General features: G+C 34.2%; 1 protein-coding gene across 3 annotated transcripts in view; it reads left to right on the forward strand.

Annotated features, from left to right (window-relative positions):
- The window catches only part of ATM (ATM serine/threonine kinase), a 144424-nt gene that overhangs the window by 48529 nt on the left and 74998 nt on the right, over positions 1–20897 (forward strand). For all 3 annotated transcript variants that reach the window (XM_043482936.1, XM_043482939.1, XM_043482937.1), the window contains 13 exons: positions 2150–2321; positions 3174–3373; positions 5588–5670; positions 5768–5923; positions 6737–6812; positions 6944–7074; positions 10226–10340; positions 11973–12146; positions 12976–13145; positions 14278–14524; positions 17298–17413; positions 18522–18648; positions 19187–19386. In XM_043482936.1, the coding sequence (XP_043338871.1) occupies positions 2150–2321; positions 3174–3373; positions 5588–5670; positions 5768–5923; positions 6737–6812; positions 6944–7074; positions 10226–10340; positions 11973–12146; positions 12976–13145; positions 14278–14524; positions 17298–17413; positions 18522–18648; positions 19187–19386 (1967 nt within the window). The remainder of the gene's footprint in view (positions 1–2149; positions 2322–3173; positions 3374–5587; positions 5671–5767; positions 5924–6736; positions 6813–6943; positions 7075–10225; positions 10341–11972; positions 12147–12975; positions 13146–14277; positions 14525–17297; positions 17414–18521; positions 18649–19186; positions 19387–20897) is intronic.

The raw sequence follows: 20897 nt of genomic DNA on the forward strand, positions 1-20897 counted from the left end.
TTGGTTTGCTGAGCAGAATGTATATGCTTCTTAATATCAATAGCACTTGTTAATTTCTCAATGAATAATAACAGACCAAGTGGTTGGAAATTAATCATTCAGACTCAGTACCTTTTTCTGTATAACGTCAGTTCAGTTGCTCAGTTGTGTCCAACTCTTTGAGACCCCATGAACTGCAAAATGCCAGGCCTCCCTGTCCATCACCAACTCCCGGAGTCCACCCAAGCCCATGTCCATCGAGGTGGTGATGCCATCCAACCATCTCATCCTCTGTTATTCTCTTCTCCTCCTGCCCTCAATCTTTGCCAGCATCAGGGTCTTTTCCAGTGAGTCAGCTCTTCGCATCAGGTGGCCAAAGTATTGGAGTTTCAGCTTCAACATCAATCCTTCCAATGAACACCCAGGACTGATCTCCTTAAGGATGGACTGGTTGGATCTTCTTGCAGTCCAAGGGACTCTCAAGAGTCTTCCCCAACACCACAGTTCAAAAACATCAATTCTTCGGCACTCAGCTTTCTTTACAATCCAACTCTCACATCCATACATGACTGCTGGAAAAACCATAGCCTTGACTAGACGGACCTTTGTTGACAAAGTAATGTCTCTGCTTTTTAATATGCTGTCTAGGTTGGTCATAACTTTCCTTCCAAGGAGTAAGCGTCTTTTAATTTCATGGCTGCAATCACCATCTGCAGTGATTTTGGAGCCCAGAAAAATAAAGTCAGCTGCTGTTTCCATTGTTTCCCCATCTATTTGCCATGAAGAGATGGGACCAGATGCCATGATCTTAGTTTTCTGATTGTTGAGCTTTAAGCCAACTTTTTCACTCTCCTCTTTCACTTTCATCAGGAGGCTCTTTAGTTCTTCTTCACTTTCTGCCATAAGGGTGGTATCATCTACATATCTGGGGTTATTGATATTTCTCCTGGCAATCTTGATTCCAGCTTGTGCCTCCTCCAGCCCAGCGTTTCTCATGATGTACTCTGCATATAAGTTAAATAAGCAGGGTGACAATATACAGGCTTGACGTACTCCTTTTCCTATTTGGAACCAGTCTGTTGTTCATGTCTAGTTCTAACTGTTGCTTCCTGACCTGCATACAGGTTTCTCAAGAGGCGGGTCTCTTGAGATATGGTATTCCCATCTCTTTTAGAATTTTCCACAGTTTATTGTGATCCACACAGTCAAAGGCTTTGGTGTAGTCAATAAAGCAGAAACAGATGTTTTTCTGGAACTCTCTTACTTTATTGATGATCCAGCAGATGTTGGCAATTTGATCTCTGGTTCCTCTGCCTTTTCTAAAACCAGCTTGAACATCTGGAAGTTCACAGTTCACGTATTGTTGAAGCCTGGCTTGGAGAATTTTGAGCATTACTTTACTAGTGTATAACGTACCAAAATTTAAAATAATTCTCTATTCATAAAAATAAAAACAAAAACCTCACTAGGCAAGCAACATATATTTTTCTTTTTCATATCAATGGATTGCATACTTTTTTGTCTGGAACAGTGCCTGGCACATAGTAGATACTCAAATATTTAATGAGTAAAAGAATTTTCTTTAACTTGATTGTTTTCATTTAATAATAAATCTTGGTCATCTTTCCGTGCTGCTTTATAGGGCTATACCTTACTGCCTTACTTGTTTTTTTGTTTTGCAGCAACGTGGTGTTTCATTATATATGGGAATAACATATGTATTTTAACCCAACTGATCCTAATTAAAATTGTAAATGTTTTTTTTTTTTCTCCAAAGAGTTCTGCAGTAAATTTCTTACAGTTTTTTCTACTTCTTTTTGTGCCTCTGAAGAATGTAGGAAAATTCTAGAAATGGAATTGCTTGTTCACATGGAATATGAATTTTATTGATACTTTTTGATAGATATTATCATTGTCCTCCAAAATAGTCATACTGTTCTCCATATAGTCAAGTTATAATCTTGTCTGCACTCTCATCAGTTTGCAGTAGTATGAAGTTTCTTAATGTAAGAAGTCACTTGTAAAGTTTGTGTTTTGTTCTGTTATATAGACAGTACAGATTATATATCCATTTTATACACCTGATTCTTGAATTGTTTGATTAATTCAATTTTAAGTGCAGAATGCTTCTGAAAGAAACCAACCTGAAACATCTTTCTTTTGTTTGAAGGCATTCATGATCAAAAAGCCTTTTGACTCTAGAGAAGTAGAACCAATGGAAGAAGATACTGATGAAAATCTAATGAGGATGGAGGATCAGTCATCCATGAGTCTATTTAATGATTACCCTGCTGGCAGTGTTACTGATGCAAATGAATCTGGAAAGAGCCAAATTACTATTGGTAAATACATTTTATTGCATGAGATTTTTTTTTTAACCTTCTAGTATTATTTGATATTATAAAAGACTTCATATATACTATTTTGTGCTCATTTAATTTCCTTTTTATGTAGTCATTTAGGATTGTTCCCTTCCATACAGTTTAGAATTCTCTCATTTTTAATTGAATTTATTATCAGTTTCCTATTTTTATTCTTCATGGGCGAATTTAAAAATAATTGCTAAAGAATTAAAAACATTTTTGGATAACTAAACATTTTGGTTATTTGGAAATAAGCAGGATAATGCAAAAGCACCCATAATGCAATTGTTGTTTTCCTTTTTTCTGTTACTTCTACATAGACCCATATAATTCAAAATTATAATTAGCATCAGCATTCAGATGCCTTTTTATACCTTTGTCTGTTTTCTTTTAACATCAACTAGAAGCAGTTTTTTCATTTAGGTACTTGTGCTGTTGATAATCACACTTTTTAATGACCCTATAATATCATATTTAACATTGATACCATAATTTACTAGGCCTTTTTTTTTTTTTTTTTCATTTTTTTTATTGTCAGAAATTTAGATCCCTTTCTAACAGTATTGCAGTGAATACTTGCCTATGTAGATTTTTCCATAGATTATTTTTTGATGACAGAATCCTAGAGTAACCTTTTATAAAGAATTTTGAAGCTTTTAGTGTGTGATCAAATTTATTATATTTTTGCTTTCCATATATTTTTTTTCTTTTTCTGTTGTTCGGCGGAAGATACTTGTGTTAATGTTCAATGTATGTGGTTATTTTACACCTTTGTTAGTCTTTTTTTTTTTCCCATCTCTATTAGTCTTAATAAGTGCTTCTTATTTTTAGGTGCCATGAATCCTTTAGCTGAAGAACATCTGTCAAAGCAAGATCTACTTTCTTTAGACATGCTCAAGTTCTTGTGTATGTGTGTAACCACTGCTCAGACTAACACTGTGTCATTTAGGGCAGCTGATATTCGGAGGGAATTATTAATGTTAATTGATTCTAGCATGCTAGACCCTACCAGATCTCTTCATTTACACATGGTGAGTTCAGTGAAAGAAGTGCTTTGAGTGTACTTGATCTTGCTAGCTAAATGTAATGGACTGACATATAAGAATCAAATTGTACCTTTGAAGAATTGAAATTGCTTCTTTGAGAAATGAATCTGAGACTGTTATAAAATACACTTTTAATGTACTGTGAAAACATTTAAGTGGATACAGTAACATTAAGACTTGAATGGACTTTGGATAGATTCCTTTTCTTTGGGTATAATTTTTATAAATTATTTTAAACCAGGCCAAGTAGTACAGACTCTGAATGTAAAAATAATACATAACATTGTTGTTGAAGTCTGAATCTTTCCTTGTCCTTGGTTTATATGCTTTAAAGTGTTTTAATGTAATTTCAAAGTGGCTATAAAGTTAAAATACTACAGAATGTCCTAAATTTCATTCCTAAGCCTCCATAGTTAACATTTTGCTATGTTTGACTTATCCTTCTCTGCATGCTATACCCACACACACACATACACACACACACACACACACACATACTTTTTTTCTGTACCATTTTGAGATTAAATATTCAAATATGATGCCCATTTACTTCAGTGTATATGTCCTATAAACAGTGATGCTCTCCTATATAGCTATAGTATCATCATCAAGAAATTAACACTGTATCATGTTAACTAATAAATATGATAGTTTACTAGTTCTCAGATCTGTTCAGTTTCTTTCAGTATGAAAGAAACTTATCTTTCATGACTATTTTTGAATAGTATAGCCACTTGCTATATAGAATCGTACTGTTTGAATTTGTCTCATGTTTCCTCATTAGATTTAGTCTTAATTAACAAAAGTAATCGCTCTCCTTTGCTTCCTTCATCAGTCTACTCATCTACTGATAGATATCTCCAATTCCAATCCAGCATTGTAGAATTTATTTTTCTCTGTCCATATGTAGAGCTCCCTTTCCAACAGTAAGAAATCTGGCTTTCTACTTAACCTTGATGCATTTATTTGTTTACTTAATATTATTGCATGTAACTTATCTCCTGACCATGGGTGCTATACGCTTAGCCCCAGTGCTGGTGAACATATTGGGGGAGCTCCTGTCTCAGTGAGTATGCTGGATGAGTCTATGGTCATATCCCTAGTCACAGGCAGCAAATTGGCAAACATGTCAGGTGATTTCCCCAGCCGTGGGAAACATGCCAGTTAGAATCCCTTGGAAATATTGAGGTTGAGTCCCTGTTAGAATTTCTTGTCATATTCTAGCTTTGGTGAACATCCTGGCTTATCGCCTAGCTCTGGCAAATATGCTTAGTTGAGTCCTGTTTGATCCCTTGGTTTCAAACCTGGCAATACTCTAGTATAAAGTCTCTAGCCCCACCCAGTTGGGAGGGCTGTATGCTTTTCTGGGGCTTTGATGTTAAAAGTCATTTCAAGACACTCACTAATATCACACATGACTCTCACGGCAAATATTTAAAATGGTTCAACTTAATGTTCTTTTTATAATATCAGAAGGAGTAAGAAACATTTTTCTACGTATAGATGATGGGGGGGGAGGCTTCTGATTCTTAATACAGCAAGAAAATTATTTGACATGTCAGAAACTGACTGCCTAGTTACAACTTACCATTATTCTAGTAGTTGCTGAGTAGCCCTTTATATTGTACCATAGAGAGCCTACAGGAAGATAAGTCAAGGTATTTGGATTATTCACTGTGCATAATTATCTCTGCTTTCTAAAATTCATTAACAGAATAGTTTTTAACCACTGAAGTTTTAAACCTCAAGTACTGTTTTCAGAGAGTGATGACATAGTTTCAGACTCTTGCTCAGGCACTTAATCCCAACAGTGATAACAACTGTCACTCACTGAATGCTGTCAAAAAATTTTAGACCTTTACATGCATTTCCTTTCATCTTCACAGTAATCTGGCCAGGTAAGTGCTATATCCTTATTTTACAGCTGAGAGTATAAAGACACCGATGACAAGGCAAGTTTTAAAACCACACAAGTAGTAACAGATTGTGGTGCTAGGATTTGTATCCCACTCTCTTTGACTTCAAACTCTCCTGCTATTGCCTGGTAAAAAAATTCACTGCTCAAGCGTGTATGTGTAGGCACGTGTGTTTAAATATATGAATTTATGGTTTACATATATGTATGTATTTGAGTGAATGATAAATAAATATCATTTGAAAAAAAAAACTAATTCTCCCCCTCCCTGCCCCCCATCTTAGTATCTAGTGCTTTTAAAGGCACTTCCTGGAGAAGAATATCCCTTGCCAATGGAAGATGTTGCAAAACTTCTAAAACCACTACCGTAAGATATTAAAACCATATAGAATATTCACTCTAAATTTATAAACCAAACTGGTGTGCTCTGTTATGCTGATAAAGTTAAATTTTTTCCACCACAGCAATGTGTGTTCATCTTATCACCGTGACCAAGATGTTTGTAAAACCGTCTTAAACCACGTCCTTCACGTAGTGATGAACCTGTGTCACAGAAATATGGATGATGAGAACACAAGGGATGCTCAAGGACAGTTTCTAACAGTGATTGGAGCATTTTGGTGGGTATAGATTATTTTATGGAGTTCTTGTTTTTCTTTTGCCACTTTTGCATACAAATGCAAACTTCGCATTTCTACTTTAGTGATTTCTTCTAATTCTTGAATGTAGCTATATACATTTTTTAACAATAGTGAAATGTAACTTGTATTTCCTTTCTTGATTGCTTGAAGAACTACATTGTTTTCTGCTTAAGGCTTGGCTTCCTAAAGTGAGCTTAGTGTATTTCTCTTTGAATTCTGAATCACTTAATAGTTCGACAAGTATGATGAATTAAAGCAAAGTGCAACAAGTCTAATAAATCAGTTGAGTAGTTTATATTCCTAAAGTGAACAGGTTGGCCTTGTCACTATCTGGCTGTTTCATGCACAGAATCACAGTTTGAGATAATACTAAGATACTTATAGAGGAGCATATATATGTCATTCAGAACCCTCATACCATTTGGTGGGTAAGGATTTCTGAATCAGTACAGAATATGGTTTTTTAAATCTTTGATATACAACACTAAAAATGTTTTCCTTTTCAAGCAAGTTTTCAATAACATGGTTAGCTGAAGTGTGATAGCCCCCAAATGAGGCATAATCACATGACACAAATACATTAAAATGAGCTGCTTTTCAAACCAGTTTATTTTAGCTGGAATTTTTGGAAGGTGAGAATATTGGCGTGTACTGCATAGCGAGAATCAAATTTATCATGGAAAGTAATTTTGGAAGCAGCCTAGAATAATCTTAATGTCCAATGATTTTTTTTTTTTGACTATGCTTTTATTGGAATAATTACTTGATATTAAGACATGTACTTTATTTCAGGCACTTAACAAAGGAGGGAAAAAGTACATTCTCTGTAAGAATGGCACTAGTAAAATGCCTTAAAACTTTGCTTGAGGTGAGTTATTCCACTTTAATTATTAGTAAGGTTTCCAGTGACGTTTTAAAAACAGTCTTTATTTCTGTTTGTTAATGGGTAGTTTTTCTCTTAGTATTTCACATTTAACCTCAGTTGATTTTTTCCCATAGGCTGATCCTTATTCAGAATGGTCTATTCTGAATGTAAAGGGAAGAGATCTTCCTGTAAAGGAAGTATTTCCACAGTTTCTTGCTGATAATCATCACCAAGTTCGCATGTTGGCTGCAGAGTCAATAAACAGGTAATGGGTCCAGTATTCATGAAGTATCTGGAGTGCTGCAGATAGCAGTTCAATGTCTAGCACAGTCATAGCTCACTAGGGGTGATATTAAAAGTAATGATTACTAAGCATAGACTGTATGCTGACATTTTTGTTTTCTCTTAATTCTGACAACTCTTTCACTTAGATATGATTGTTTTATCAAATTTAGTAACGAAAACTCCATGGCTTAGATGGATAAAGTGAGTTGCTAAGTGCTATACATCTAGTAAGTGGTTGAGATGAATGAGGTGTGTCTACTCCCAATTAGAGATACAGGGCTTTTAGGTATTAGAGAGATTTTACATGAGTTTATAAAATGAAAATTAGCACATTTTACATTTGGCTAATTACAATCATATTTATTCAAGTGAACATAAAATTAGGCATTGGAGTGATTCTCTCACAAGAAATGTGTTTTATATTTGAGTACCTAATGAAGCCTTTGACTCTGTGGATTACAACAAGCTGTAGAAAATTCTGAAAGGGATGGGAATACCAGACCACCTCACCTGCCTCCTGAGAAACCTGTCTGCAAGTCAGGAAACAGCAGTTAGAACCAGACATGGAACGATGGACTGGTTCAAAATTGGGAAAAGTGTACGTCAAGGCTGATTATTGTCACCCTTCTTATTTGACTTATGTGAAGAGTGCATCATGAGAAATTCTGGGCTGGATGAAGCACAAGTGGGAATCAAGGTTGCCAGGAGAAATATCAACAACCTCAGATATGCAGATCACACCACTGTAATGGCAGAAAGTGAAGAGGAACTAAAGAGTCTCTTGATGAAAGTGAAAGAGGAGAGTGAAAAATCTGGCTTAAAACTCAGCATTCAAAAAACTAAGATCATGGCATCTGGTCCCATCACTTACCGCAAATAGGTGGGGAAAAAAATGGAAACAGTGACACATTTCATTTTCTTGGGCTCCAGAATCATTGCAGACAGTGACTGTGGCCATGAAATTAAAAGATGCATGCTCCTTGGAAGAAAAGCTATGACAAACCTAAACAGCATATTAAAAAGCATAGACATCACTTTGCCAACAGAGGTCCGTCTAGTCAAAGCTGTGGTTTTTCCATTAGTCATGTATACATGTGAGAGTTGGACCATAAAGAAGGCTGAGTGCCAAAGAATTGGTGCTTTCAAACTGTGGTGTTGGAGAAGACTCTTGAGAATACCTTGGACAGCAAGGAGATTTCTAAAGGAAATCAATGCTGAATATTCATTGGAAGAACTGATGCTGAAGCTGCTTTGGCCACCTCATGCCAAGAGCTCACTCATTGGAAAAGAGCCTGATATTGGGAAAGATTGAGGGAAAGAGGAGAAGGAGACGATAGAGGATGAGGTGTTTGGATGGTATCACTGACTCAATGGACATCAGTTTGAGCAAACTTATAGAGATAGCTAAGGACAGGGAAGCCTGATGTGCTGCATTTCATGGGTTCACAAAGATTCGCACATGACTTAGCGACTGAACAACAGTAACAACCTGAAGAAGCAAATATTAAATGTTAGCAACTGCATGTTTAATGGGTTATTAAGTGGATTTTAAAACTCTAGATTGTAACCTACTTCTGCCTTTCCCACCTCACTCTCCTATAAACAAAACATCTCTGCTTTATTTTTCTCTATAGCATTTATCACCAGTTGAAATATTATATTTTAACACATTTATCTAGGATAAGAGCTCCTAAAGAGTGTTTGTCTTTGTCTCTTTTCCTAAAATAACACTTGGAATGTGTCAGGTGTTTAATAATTTGTAAAATCAATGAATATTTGAAAAAAATTACATTATGCTTAAAACATCAAAGCTAAAAATCATTTGAGCAGTTTTTCTGTTCAACTGTAGATGACCAATAATTAAAGAACACTGAAGAAAGTGCCACGCAGTCACATAAATACACGTGTTAGAAAACATGATGCGTCCAAAATTTTGATATTCTGAAAGCAATGTTTTCATAGGTCAGAATCATGTCTTAATTCCTTAGGTTTAGGACTATTTTTAGTAAAACCACAGTGCATTGTAACATTTGCTAATGGATGTGTGATTTCAAATACTTAAGAAAGAAAATATATACAGAAATTAAAGATCTGGGGTTACAGAGGATAACAAGTTGAATATAATAAAGCAGTGTAGTGCTGACATTTAAAAAATTTCTTAGGATTCAAAAATGCATAAATTCATGAATGGCATGAACATATTTATTTATTTATTGGTTGTTTACTTGTTAGATATGTAATATTAAGCTGCTGAAGAGAGATTGGAGAAACTGAGGAATCAGAGAAATACCAAAAAGTTGATACTTTCATAAGTTTTGATTAGTATAAAAGGATAAAAGACAAAATTGGCTGAAGAGTTGTCCTTAAATATGATGGCACATTATGTCAAAAAGCACTGATCAGCTCTCCTCTACCACATAAAAATAATTTTAATAGAACATCAAGACATTAAAGCTAATAACTTTTAGAAAGTGAAAATCGCTCAGTCTTGTCCAACTCTTTGTAACCCCATGGACTGTACATGCCAGAATACTAGAGTGGGTAGCCTTTCCCTTCTCTAGGGGACCTTCCCTACCCAGGGATTGAACCCAGGACCCCTGCATTGCAAGCGGATTCTTTACCAGCTGAGCCAACAGGGAAGCCCAAGAATACTGGGTAGCCTGTCCCTTCTCCAGCAGATCATCCCAACCCAGGAATCGAACCAAGGTCTCCTGCGTTGCAGGCAAATTCTTTACCAACTGAGCTATCAGGGAAGCAATAACTTTTAAGTTGTGATTAAATGTTAGAGCAGGTTGATATAAGAGCCTGTGGCTTCTTCTTGTTGGTATTTTACCAGAGAACAAATTTTTTTTCTGGTTAGTTTGCATTCAGAGATATTCAAGTTTGAGCAATAAGCTAAGAGATCTTTTGAGACACTTTTCAGTTCTAGGAGAAAATGGGATGTTTGGTAAAGATCCTAATATTAGTAGCTTTGAACCTACTAGATTTAACATTTCCTTGGTCTTTTGAAAGAAGACCTAATATGTTAGTGTGTCTCACAGAGTGATTTATTTTTGCCCTGTAAATATACTTTGGAAAGTAGAGTTTAAGATTAAAAATCATTTCACTTTTTGCTTTTTTTTTTTTTAAAGATTGTTTCAGCATATAAAACGAGGTTCTTCCACATTGAAAGCACTTCCTTTGAAGCTTCAGCAAACAGCTTTTGAAAATGCATACTTGAAAGCTCAGGAAGGAATGAGAGCATTGGTAATTTTAGTAATGTATATTTGCTGATACTATACTTCCTATAAGTATGCCTTATGTTATTTTACCAAGTTTGGCCTAAGACAGTTTATATCTAATTGTTCACAGTTAGACTAGAACAGCTATATGAATCAATTGAAATTACTTCATTTATAGGTCAAAATTGGTTTAATAATGCGGTTTCTTTTGGTTCAACTTACATGCAGCATTTTTGTAGGACAAACAGAATTTACTGAGTTTTTATGGGAGTATAAATGGCTTACTTTTGAATCTAAAATTTTATTTCATAAGATCTGATTAAAAGCTAATTCACAACAGGTGACAATGGAAAGAAATGGATTGGGAAAAAAATGTTGAAGATCAAATTATCTTTGTGCTCTTTAATGAGCCTTGTTATTTTCATGATTTTCTGTAGAATAATATCTTTTCTTAAAATGGCAGAAGTTGTCTTAGTGGTAAAATTTATTCATTCTTATATGCTGTGATTGGTTCATGAAAAGTATGTGAAGCAGTTACTCAAATGACTATATATTCTATAACAGCACAAAACTGAAAAAAGAAAATTGCGTGAAAAAAAGGTGAAATTTGAAAGATTTCAAGAGATTACAAAAATGAGTATAAAATAAAATTTACTAGAGATAATGTATATTATATGTTTTACCATCAGCATGTCATGTGCAAAAAGAGAAAACACTGACCTGACAGCAGTTTATTTGGAGAAAGACCTTAGAAGCTTTACATCTGGAGAGCATAATATGAATCAACATTGTAATGGTTATCGAAAAATGCAAATTCCATCTTAGATGTCATTAATAGAAGCAGACTGTAATGAGCTAGTTTATAGAAAGAACTTGAATCTTCTATTGATTTTAGAGGGCAGCTGGTTTTGTTCCCAGTAAAAGTAAATTTTTAACTAAAATGTTAGAGAGTCTCTAGACCTGTCTCTCATACAGAATAGGTAAAGAAGTTGACTTCCTGGGAACATCATAACTATTTTCAAACATGTTGATGATTGCCATTTAGTAAAGGAATTAGGTCCTTACTTTTTCTTGTACCAAAAATAGAAATGGGATCAGTGACTGGCAGTTTTTTCTGAAAGTGAAAATAAACGTCTATCAACTATAGTAAGTCAAAAAATGTATATGTCTGTTGGAAGAGTTTAATGATTGGTTGTTAAGCTAGAAGCATGTATCGTTTTATCTAGTAGTATGACTTTATTAGGTTTTTTAGTGATATCTGATATTTTTAAAGGATAAAGAGCTATATATATTACGTTATAATGGTAATAAGATGGTAATACATCTTAGAAGGTAATACTTGATAGTTGATGAGATTTTAGTCTTTCTCACATTCCTGCAGTTACTTTTTTTCTCTTCTTTTTTCTTCAAAGTGCTTTATACCTCATTGAAATGTTTGACAATTCTTATTCTATGAGGTCTTATCAACAGCAATCTTTCTCACTGTAGCAACTTTGGTCCTTTCTCATAATCTCTTTTTAACTCCATAACTATAGGATTTAAAACTGTTCACTGGCTGTTTAGATGTTCTTGTGGTATTCTTTGTTGTTAGCCTGGTTGGTTTATTTGGAATATTTAAATATTTACATTACATATTGTTTTAAAATTTTTTCTAAAGTCCCACAGAACTGAAAACTCTGAAATTTTGGATGAACTTTGTAATAGAAAAGCCACTTTACTGATGATGATAGCTGTAGTGTTATACTGTAGCCCTGTCTGTGAAAAGCAGGCTTTATTTGCCCTATGCAGGTCTGTGAAAGAGAATGGACTAGAGCCTCACCTTGTTAAAAAGGTATGTATGTATGAATATTTTTATTATAATCATCCTTGGATAACTTTTATACAATTAAAGCTAGATTTTAAGTGTGGCATTTATTAAAGAGTTGGAGATGGTTTTATTTTTTAGATTTGGAATATTGGAAAGCAGTAACTTGTAAGAAAGTTTATTTGTATACAACGTCACTTTTTACATTCAGTTTAAGAGCATTTCACAAGACTGTCATTGAACTAGTAAGAGTGAGTGGCCTGTCATCATTCAGACCAGGCCCTCTCGAATACTATTTTTGGGGGGAAATACATGGAGAAAAAAAAAAGTAGTACGTATTTTGCCTGGTGGATTCTGGAGCAAGACCTTGGAATCTAGCAGGGTGAGAAGTCAAAGTTTAGATATGGAAAGCTTTTAAGTTGCATGATTAGAAAGACCAGGGTCCAGTGTTGTAGAACGTTTACTCTCGCCCCTGGTCCAACACCTCAGCATTCATGGTTTGAGAAATTCCAGACCTTTCCATCCTGTATTTTTACATGATAAACCAATGATTGATCATGACTTGATGTAACTAGTGTGGTTTCCAGTGGAACTTTTTCCCCAGGTTTGATCCCTGGGTGGGGAAGATCCCCTGGAGAAGGACAGGGGAGTCTGGTGAGCTACAGTCCATGGGGTTACAAAAGAGCCAGACATGACTTTGTGACTAAATAACAACAAATAGCAACAGCATAGATAAGTTAATCAAGGGATAGAAAAGTTAAATGAATGCTCAAAGCCATACTGTAAATAATATTAAGGATGTAAATGATTTATTATTTCATTATTAAAACATTGACTTCTTTTTTGATTTGTACAGGTTTTAAAGAAAGTTTCTGAAACTTTTGGATATAGATGTTTAGAAGATTTCATGGCTTCTCATTTGGATTATCTGGTATTGGAATGGCTAAATCTTCAAGATCCTGAATACAGTGTATCTTCTTTTCCTTTTATTTTATTAAATTATACAAACATTGAAGATTTCTATAGGTAGGTTTGCATATGGCACATGTGAAATATATTTAAAATTAGTTATTAATAATATTGTGAGAATCAGGACAGCTTTTATAAATGAAAGCGTATTAAAGGTTATCAGTTAACTTAGGATCTGGTCCTAGCTGTGCCAGTAAGCCAGCTACATGACTTTAGGCAAGCCACATGAACACCCACTGGGTCTTGGTTTCTTACTGTAAAGTTTCTTACTGGGATTATTGGAGTAGGAAATGTCAACCCACTCCAGTATTCTTGCCTGGAAAATCCCATGGACAGAGGAGCCTGACAGGCTACAGTCTGTGGGGTCGCAAAGAGTTGGACATGACTGCGTGCACACACAAGGATGTATAGCGATCTTTGAGGTCCATTTCAGCTTTAATATTTAATAATTTTCCCTCTGAAAAATCAAAAATAAATTATTGATGGCTGATTATTTTTGCCCTGTTTTTCTTTTTCCTGTTTGAATGTGGGCCATTTAGTTGTTTCTATATGATTTAAAGTTTAATATACAGGTATTTATTTTGCTAACTTCCAAGTCTGGAGAACAGAATTTTGAAAATGGAGAGGTTTGAAACAACTAAATAATAATGTTTAAATATCAGGGTATGGGAAGGCAATTTGTAATTGTTTAATAGTCCTTATTGTTTGTTCATTTTGCCAAATCTACATTTATTTTTTGAATTTATAAATTGAGTTCACCTTTCACTATATAATAATTTTGCATAAAGATCATACAGAAGAAACAAATATAAATTCATTTTCACTTGTTTTTGATCATGCCTTTAGGGTGATAATATGCTTAAGATCTCTGTTTTTTTTAGTGTGACTATTTAGAATTTACTTAACTTCATGTCTTAACTTATAGAGTAAGAATGCTTAATGATCTAGATAAAGTAGCTCTAAGCTTATTAAACCGTTTTATTTATTTTATTTATTTTTTTGCCCACACCACATGACTCAAGGAATCTTTACTTTCCTGACCAGGGATTGAACCCATCGTGGAAGCATTTGAGTCCACTGGAACACCAGGAATTTCCAAAACCATTCTGTTATTTTAAGGACCATATTAAAAAGTTTTACTTTGAAAAGTTATATTTTTAATGTATGTTTTTAATTTTTATATTTTTAGGTCTTGTTATAAAATTTTGATTCCACCTCTAGTGATTAGAAGTCATTTTGATGAAGTAAAGTTAATTGCTAATCAGATTCAAGAGGATTGGAAAAGTCTTCTGACAGACTGCTTTCCAAAGATTCTTGTAAATATTCTTCCATACTTTGCTTATGAGGGTACAGGAGACACTGGGATGGCCCAGCAAAGAGAGACTGCTACCAAAGTCTATGATATGCTTAAAGATGAAAACTTATTAGGAAAACAGGTATGACTTCAATATTTACAATATGTTTTAACCCATAATTGATCTGAGGTGTAACTTTAGACTATTCATCACTTATGCAATTAAATTTAATATTTTATAGTAATCACTATCTAACATAGGCAATCCATTAATTTTTTTGTTATTGTACAGTGTTCTCTCCTTTTGATTGGCTTTTAAATGTTTTTAATCAGGAATTTTCTTTTTAACGTTGGAATAATTTTACCACCTTTTCCTTGTAAAATATCGTTTTAATTGGCAGTAATACATGAATACAAGCTGGTTATTAAATTCAAGCAATGTTGAACAAGGTATAGAAAATCTTCACTTTCTCTTGACTATCATTAAGCCCTTCATTTTTCAAGGAAAAGTACAATCCCATGTTCCTATTCTCTGCTTTTTCCATGGCATTACTACCTTCTAATATAGATGTAGCTTACTTATGAATTATGTTCATTGGTTCTTATCAACCTTCTCCACTATAAGTACTTGTAAAGGTCGGATTTTTCTTTCTTCTTCTTTCTGATGTATCCTAACTATCTAGTATATATCAGGTACTCATTATTTGATGAAAGATGGAGTCAGGTTAAAAAGGATCTAACAACTTGTTTCTTTTATAGTAATTTATACATATCTAAGTGAAGGAGGAGAGTGAAAAATTGGCTTAAAGCTCAACATTCAGAAAACTAAGATCATGGCATCTGGTCCCATCACTTCATGGGAAATAGATGGGGAAACAGTGGTAACAGTGTCAGACTTAATTTTTGGGGGCTCCAAAATCACTGCAGATGGTGATTGCAGCCATGAAATTAAAAGACACTTACTCCTTGGAAGGAAAGTTATGACCAACCTAGACAGCATATTTAAAAGCAGAGACATTACTTTGCCAACAAAGGTCCGTCTAGTCAAGGCTATGGTTTTTCTGGTGGTCATGTATGGATGTGAGAGTTGAACTATAAAGAAAGCTGAGCACTGAAGAATTGATGCCTTTGAACTGCGGTGTTGGAGAAGACTCTTGAGAGTCCCTTGGACTGCAGGGAGATCCAAACAGTCCATCCTAAAGGAGATCAGTCCTGGGTGTTCATTGGAAGGACTGATGTTGAAGCTGAAACTCCAATACTTTGGCCACCTGATGTGAAGAGCTGACTCATTGGAAAAGACCCTGATGCTGGGATAGATTGAGGGCAGGAGGAGAAGGGGAATACAAAGGATGAGATGGTTGAATGGCATCACCGACTCGATGGACATGGGTTGGGTGGACTCTGGTAGTTGGTGACGAACAAGGAGGCCTGGCGTGCTGCGGCTCGTGGGGTCGCAGAGTCAGACACGACTGAGCGACTGAACTGAACTGAAGTCTAGATGGGAAATGTGATTACATTAAACCCTGATTAAAATGCTAGTCTCAGGAACAAAGAGAGATAAAAATTAAAAATAATTTCTTAGCTTCTTTGTTAAAGACATAAATTTTTATTTGTCTCAGTTTCATTTAGCTCATCATTTTAAGTTAATGTTTTTCTGTTTCTCTGATATGCAGTTTAAATCAATCAAGGTTCTTTTTTCTGTGGATAAGTGATGGTACCACTATTATCAATCTTTCAGTCTTCTATAACTGTCAGTGGTTGAATATCTAAAATATGTAGTTATAAGGTTGTTTAGGTATACCTAGATATCTGAATTTTTTAAAAATTATTTTTATGTACCTTTAGCTAAACATTAGAGATTTGCTTGTAAGAAAATTATATAAAATTAAGGCAGTCAGTTGTCATCTATGTGCAGGGAAACTGACTAATTTTTCCTCTGATATTAAGCAGACTCGGCCAGCTTGTCTCACTAATTCCAGATATACTGGAAATAGGCTGGATTTTTAAAAGGGCTGAAACCTTGGATTTGATGATATGATGTAACTAATGTTACATTACAGGGAAAGGCTAAGATCTTTACATTGGATTTCTGTTGTGCCACATTCCAGAATATTTTTGCTGTTAGAAAGTGTTTCCAAATCTCTGTGTGGAAGAGGTAAAAATAGTAAGTGAGCCCATTTGCCTTTTGGCTTAAAGAACTGTAATTCATTACTTGGAGACTAACAAAAACGCCTTTTAAGACTTTATAGTTCTCGTTCATTTGGCTGAGGTGTAATGTAGTACACCCACTCTTTTTATTTAGAGAACTTACGCCTTTTGTGAGGCTGCCTGTAGCAAGAAATGGGTGATGAAGAGTCTGCTCCTGTCCAGGAGGATTTTTATCTAGTATTAATGACATGTGGGTAGCAGCTAGTTTGGGATATCAATCAAGTTGAAATCTGGGGGAAAGATATGCAGGGAACAAAGGGTTGATAATTGCCAGTCACTGTGCATCCTTACTAGTAAAGTTCTCTAAGATAGTGTTCTCAAATAAAGGTAAAATGCAGACTGATGAACAGTGTAGATCAGTGGGAAATTTGGTTGACTATAAAGTGATTAGGTTGAGGAATTTCAAGATAGACCTGAAGCCTTACTCGTTAAAGTGATTTCTTTAAAATTAAATGAAAAAGTTGGATTAAGAGAATCTTGTTTGGTATGATTTCCCTCTTTTCCTTTGAGTCTTTAGGCTGGCTGCATAGCAGAAAAACGTGGTGCTAGTTGCATGTCTTGCAGATCTTAGATCTTTGATAACTATTTCCTTCTGTAATCACTGAATAATTTTGGAAATGAGGCAATAACATGAGCCCCTTAAACTAGCTGACTTAAAGATCACAGACAGGAAAACTTAAATATATTTTAATTTTGTATCCTTGCAGATTGATCATTTATTCATTAGTAATTTACCAGAGATTGTAGTGGAGTTATTGATGACGTTACATGAACCAGCAACTTCTGGTGCCAGCCAAAGCACTGACCCCTGTGACTTCTCAGGGTATGGATATTTTTAATTTAGAGAATTAGCTGCAATTTCAGAAGGTCCTTGGAAAGTTTATTGGTTGACACCTTCAAATGTCTATTTCGGTTGTTAGACATGTATTGTACTTTTAAATTCTGTTTCTTTAAAAATAATTACCTTTGAAAAAAAAATAATAATAATTACCTTTGAATCGAAGTATCTGCTGTACTGTAGCCTCTTCTTAGTAACTGCTCTTTTAATTACCACTTTGTTTGCAAAGTCAGGAACCTTTTTCTTCTCAGTCTTTTTGTAATATTTGAGCATTGGGCCATCTCCTATCTCATGAAATTTTCTTCTTCATGACCCGTTATTCTTTGTTCTCTTCTCCTTATCTATGACTTGACTTTCTGTATTACCTTTTTTTAAAAAAGCATTCTCCTTTGCTAGTGGAATCTTACTATATTTTAATTTCATTTGTGTGTAAAACCTACTTGATTGAATATGAACGGTAGAGTTATTTATATACATTGTTATTCATTTGCCTTGACTGGAAGGTACTTGAAAATATCCTTAACTTTTTTTATATTCTGTACAATACTAAGCATGTAAAACAGTAATAATATCTATTAAAATACTTTTGCATGTGTAATTTCATTTGGTGTAGTATTTGATTGCTGTCTTGATATGTTATTGTGTTTGTGTACCCGTGGCTGATTCATGTCAATGTATGGCAAAAACCATCACAACATTATAAAGTAATTATCCTCCAATTAAAATAAATAAATTAATTTTAAAAAATATTATTGAGTTTAAAGTACTAGCATAGAGCTTTAATTCATACCTTAAGTAAAGTGATTCTAGGTCTCTTTTTTATAACTGCTATTAACTTTATAAACGATTTTTTAAGCAAATTATTGACTAAGTCCTAGAAAGTTATTTAGGTATTCTGATTGATGTATATAGACTGTAATATGTCATTTGTGATTTTATTAAAAGTCTAATTTTCACCTAGAAAATAACTAAAATTTGGGGTTAGTATAATCTAAATTTTTCTTTTGAATTTTCACTGATCTATCAAGAAAGTGTTTTTTCTTGATAGTTTTATTCTGAAAATGATGACTGTAATTTTTTCTATAACTCTTAGGGATTTGGATCCTGCTCCTAATCCACCTCATTTTCCATCACATGTGATTAAAGCGACATTTGCCTATATCAGCAATTGCCATAAAACCAAGCTTAAAAGCATTTTAGAAATTCTTTCCAAAAGCCCTGTAAGTATACTTTACTAGTATACTAACTGAAGAGAGAATTCCTTCTTTTTCAGCTAGAAAATCTGTTTAAGTACATTTTATTTTGATTTTTTCATAAGTACATTAAAAAAAAAAGTAAACAAATGGAACATTTACTTGAATAAATTAAGAAAAACACTCATTTACAAGTTTATATCTTGGTATTTGTCAGTATTAATTGAAATATGTCACATATGAGGGCTGAATTTCATGACATTTTAGGTTGGCTCAGGAAGTATATATATATATATGTATTTTTTTAAGGCTGTGCTACTAAATATTGTTTACTATCTGAAAACTAAATAAATTGACAATAGTTTTTTTTCAAATTTAAGATAGTAATTTTCTTAATGTGATATTTTGCATTTGATATCAAAACCCCAAGCAAAATTCTGAAATTTAGAATTCTGTAATTTGAATATAAAATGTATGTATTAAAAATAATAAAATAAAATATATGTATTATGGCTGAGTATATGTGGTTAGGCAAGGTTTTACTAAATGTATCTTTATTTTCTAGGATTCATATCAGAAAATTCTTCTAGCCATATGTGAGCAAGCAGCTGAGACAAATAATGTTTACAAAAGGCACAGAATTATTAAAATATATCACCTGTTTGTTAGTTTATTAATGAATGATATAAAGAGTGGCTTAGGAGGAGCTTGGGCCTTTGTTCTTCGAGATGTTATTTATACTTTGATTCACTATATCAACCAAAGGTAAGTAATATATTTAGACCAATATATAAGAAGTTTTTCTACCTTCATCTTAATTGAAAAATTATATGCTTCTACAGGGTAGAAGCCAGAGTATTATATTCTGAATTTTGCTTTTTTAATATATATATAGATATTATATTTTACAAAGTGAATCACTACTTCTCCAGCTCTAGAAATCTTTAAATATTAAAGGTCTTCTCTTCAGCATTTTAAATATCCTAATTTGACATGGCCATAAATACATGTTACCATAGCAGTTCTGCTCACCACTTCCAGTGGGTGGGAAGGGGAAGGGGGATTCCCAGTGCACACCCAGGGTATTCTTCAGACATCAGCTGGTACCTGCCTGTAGATAGTGTCAGATCCCACAGGTTAAGATCTCAGTCCTACAAGACTACCCTCTCTCCAACCTCATCAGACTCCAGTTGAAAACTATAGATTGGAGGTTTCAATAACCCCCTTCCTTGGGTTTGATTATTTTGCTAGAGTGGCTCACAGAACTTATTAGAAACCTGTTTACTCACTAGATTGCTGGTTTATTACAAAAAGAAATAACTCAGGAACAGCCAAATGGAAGAGATACATAGGGCAAAGTACGGGGAACGGGCATGGAACTTAAGTGGTCTCTCCAGTCACTTCACTCTCATACCTGCAAATGTTCACCAACCCAGAAGCTCCTTAAACCCCATCCTTTTGGGTGTCACAGAGGAATCGTCAGCCATTGGTGACTGATTGAAGGGAAGGCCCTTTTTGATCAGAGAGGTGGGACAGAAAGTTCCAACCCTCTAATTACAGGGTTGGTTCTCTTGGCAACCAGCCCACATCCTTAGAGGCTTCCCCAAAGATACTTCATCAACATAACGAAAGACTCCTTTATTGCTCTCATCACAGGAAATTCCAGAAGCTTTAGGGACTCTGCCAGGAATGGGGACAAAGACCAAATATATATTTCTTGTTATAAATCACAGTATCACAATTACTATAGATTTGGGGATGTATGTACTTTTTAGCATCTCTGTCCTTTCCATTGGTTTTAATAATGATTCTATTGTTTTCTTATTAGTAGATAACATTGTAATAAAATAAACTTAAGCCCTCAAAGCATATGAAGATATCTATTTCCATTTTGTTTTCTCGTTCTTTTTTGCTTTTTAAAACTATAATTTTAATTTTAAGTCATATGTATGTGTATGTACTTTAAGTCATTCAGTCTTTTTCCTTCACTTTTTTAAAAAAGGTTTTATTATGGTGTTAAAATATATAAGAAAATTTCTCATTTTTAACTATATTTTCCAATTTAGTGCTATTAATTATGTTCATGATATGCTATTAATTTTTATTTCTGTCATTGCTGTTTCCAAACCCAACTTTTTTATTACCTCAAATAGAATCTCTCTACTCATTAAGCAATAACCACACAGTTCCTCTTCCCTATAGCCCTTATCGCTTCTAATCTACTTCCTGTCTTTTTTAATTTCCTTGTTCTAGGTATTTCATATAAGCAGAATCAT

The sequence above is a fragment of the Cervus canadensis genome, chromosome 11, assembly GCF_019320065.1.
Source record: "Cervus canadensis isolate Bull #8, Minnesota chromosome 11, ASM1932006v1, whole genome shotgun sequence".
Taxonomy (NCBI): domain Eukaryota; kingdom Metazoa; phylum Chordata; class Mammalia; order Artiodactyla; family Cervidae; genus Cervus; species Cervus canadensis.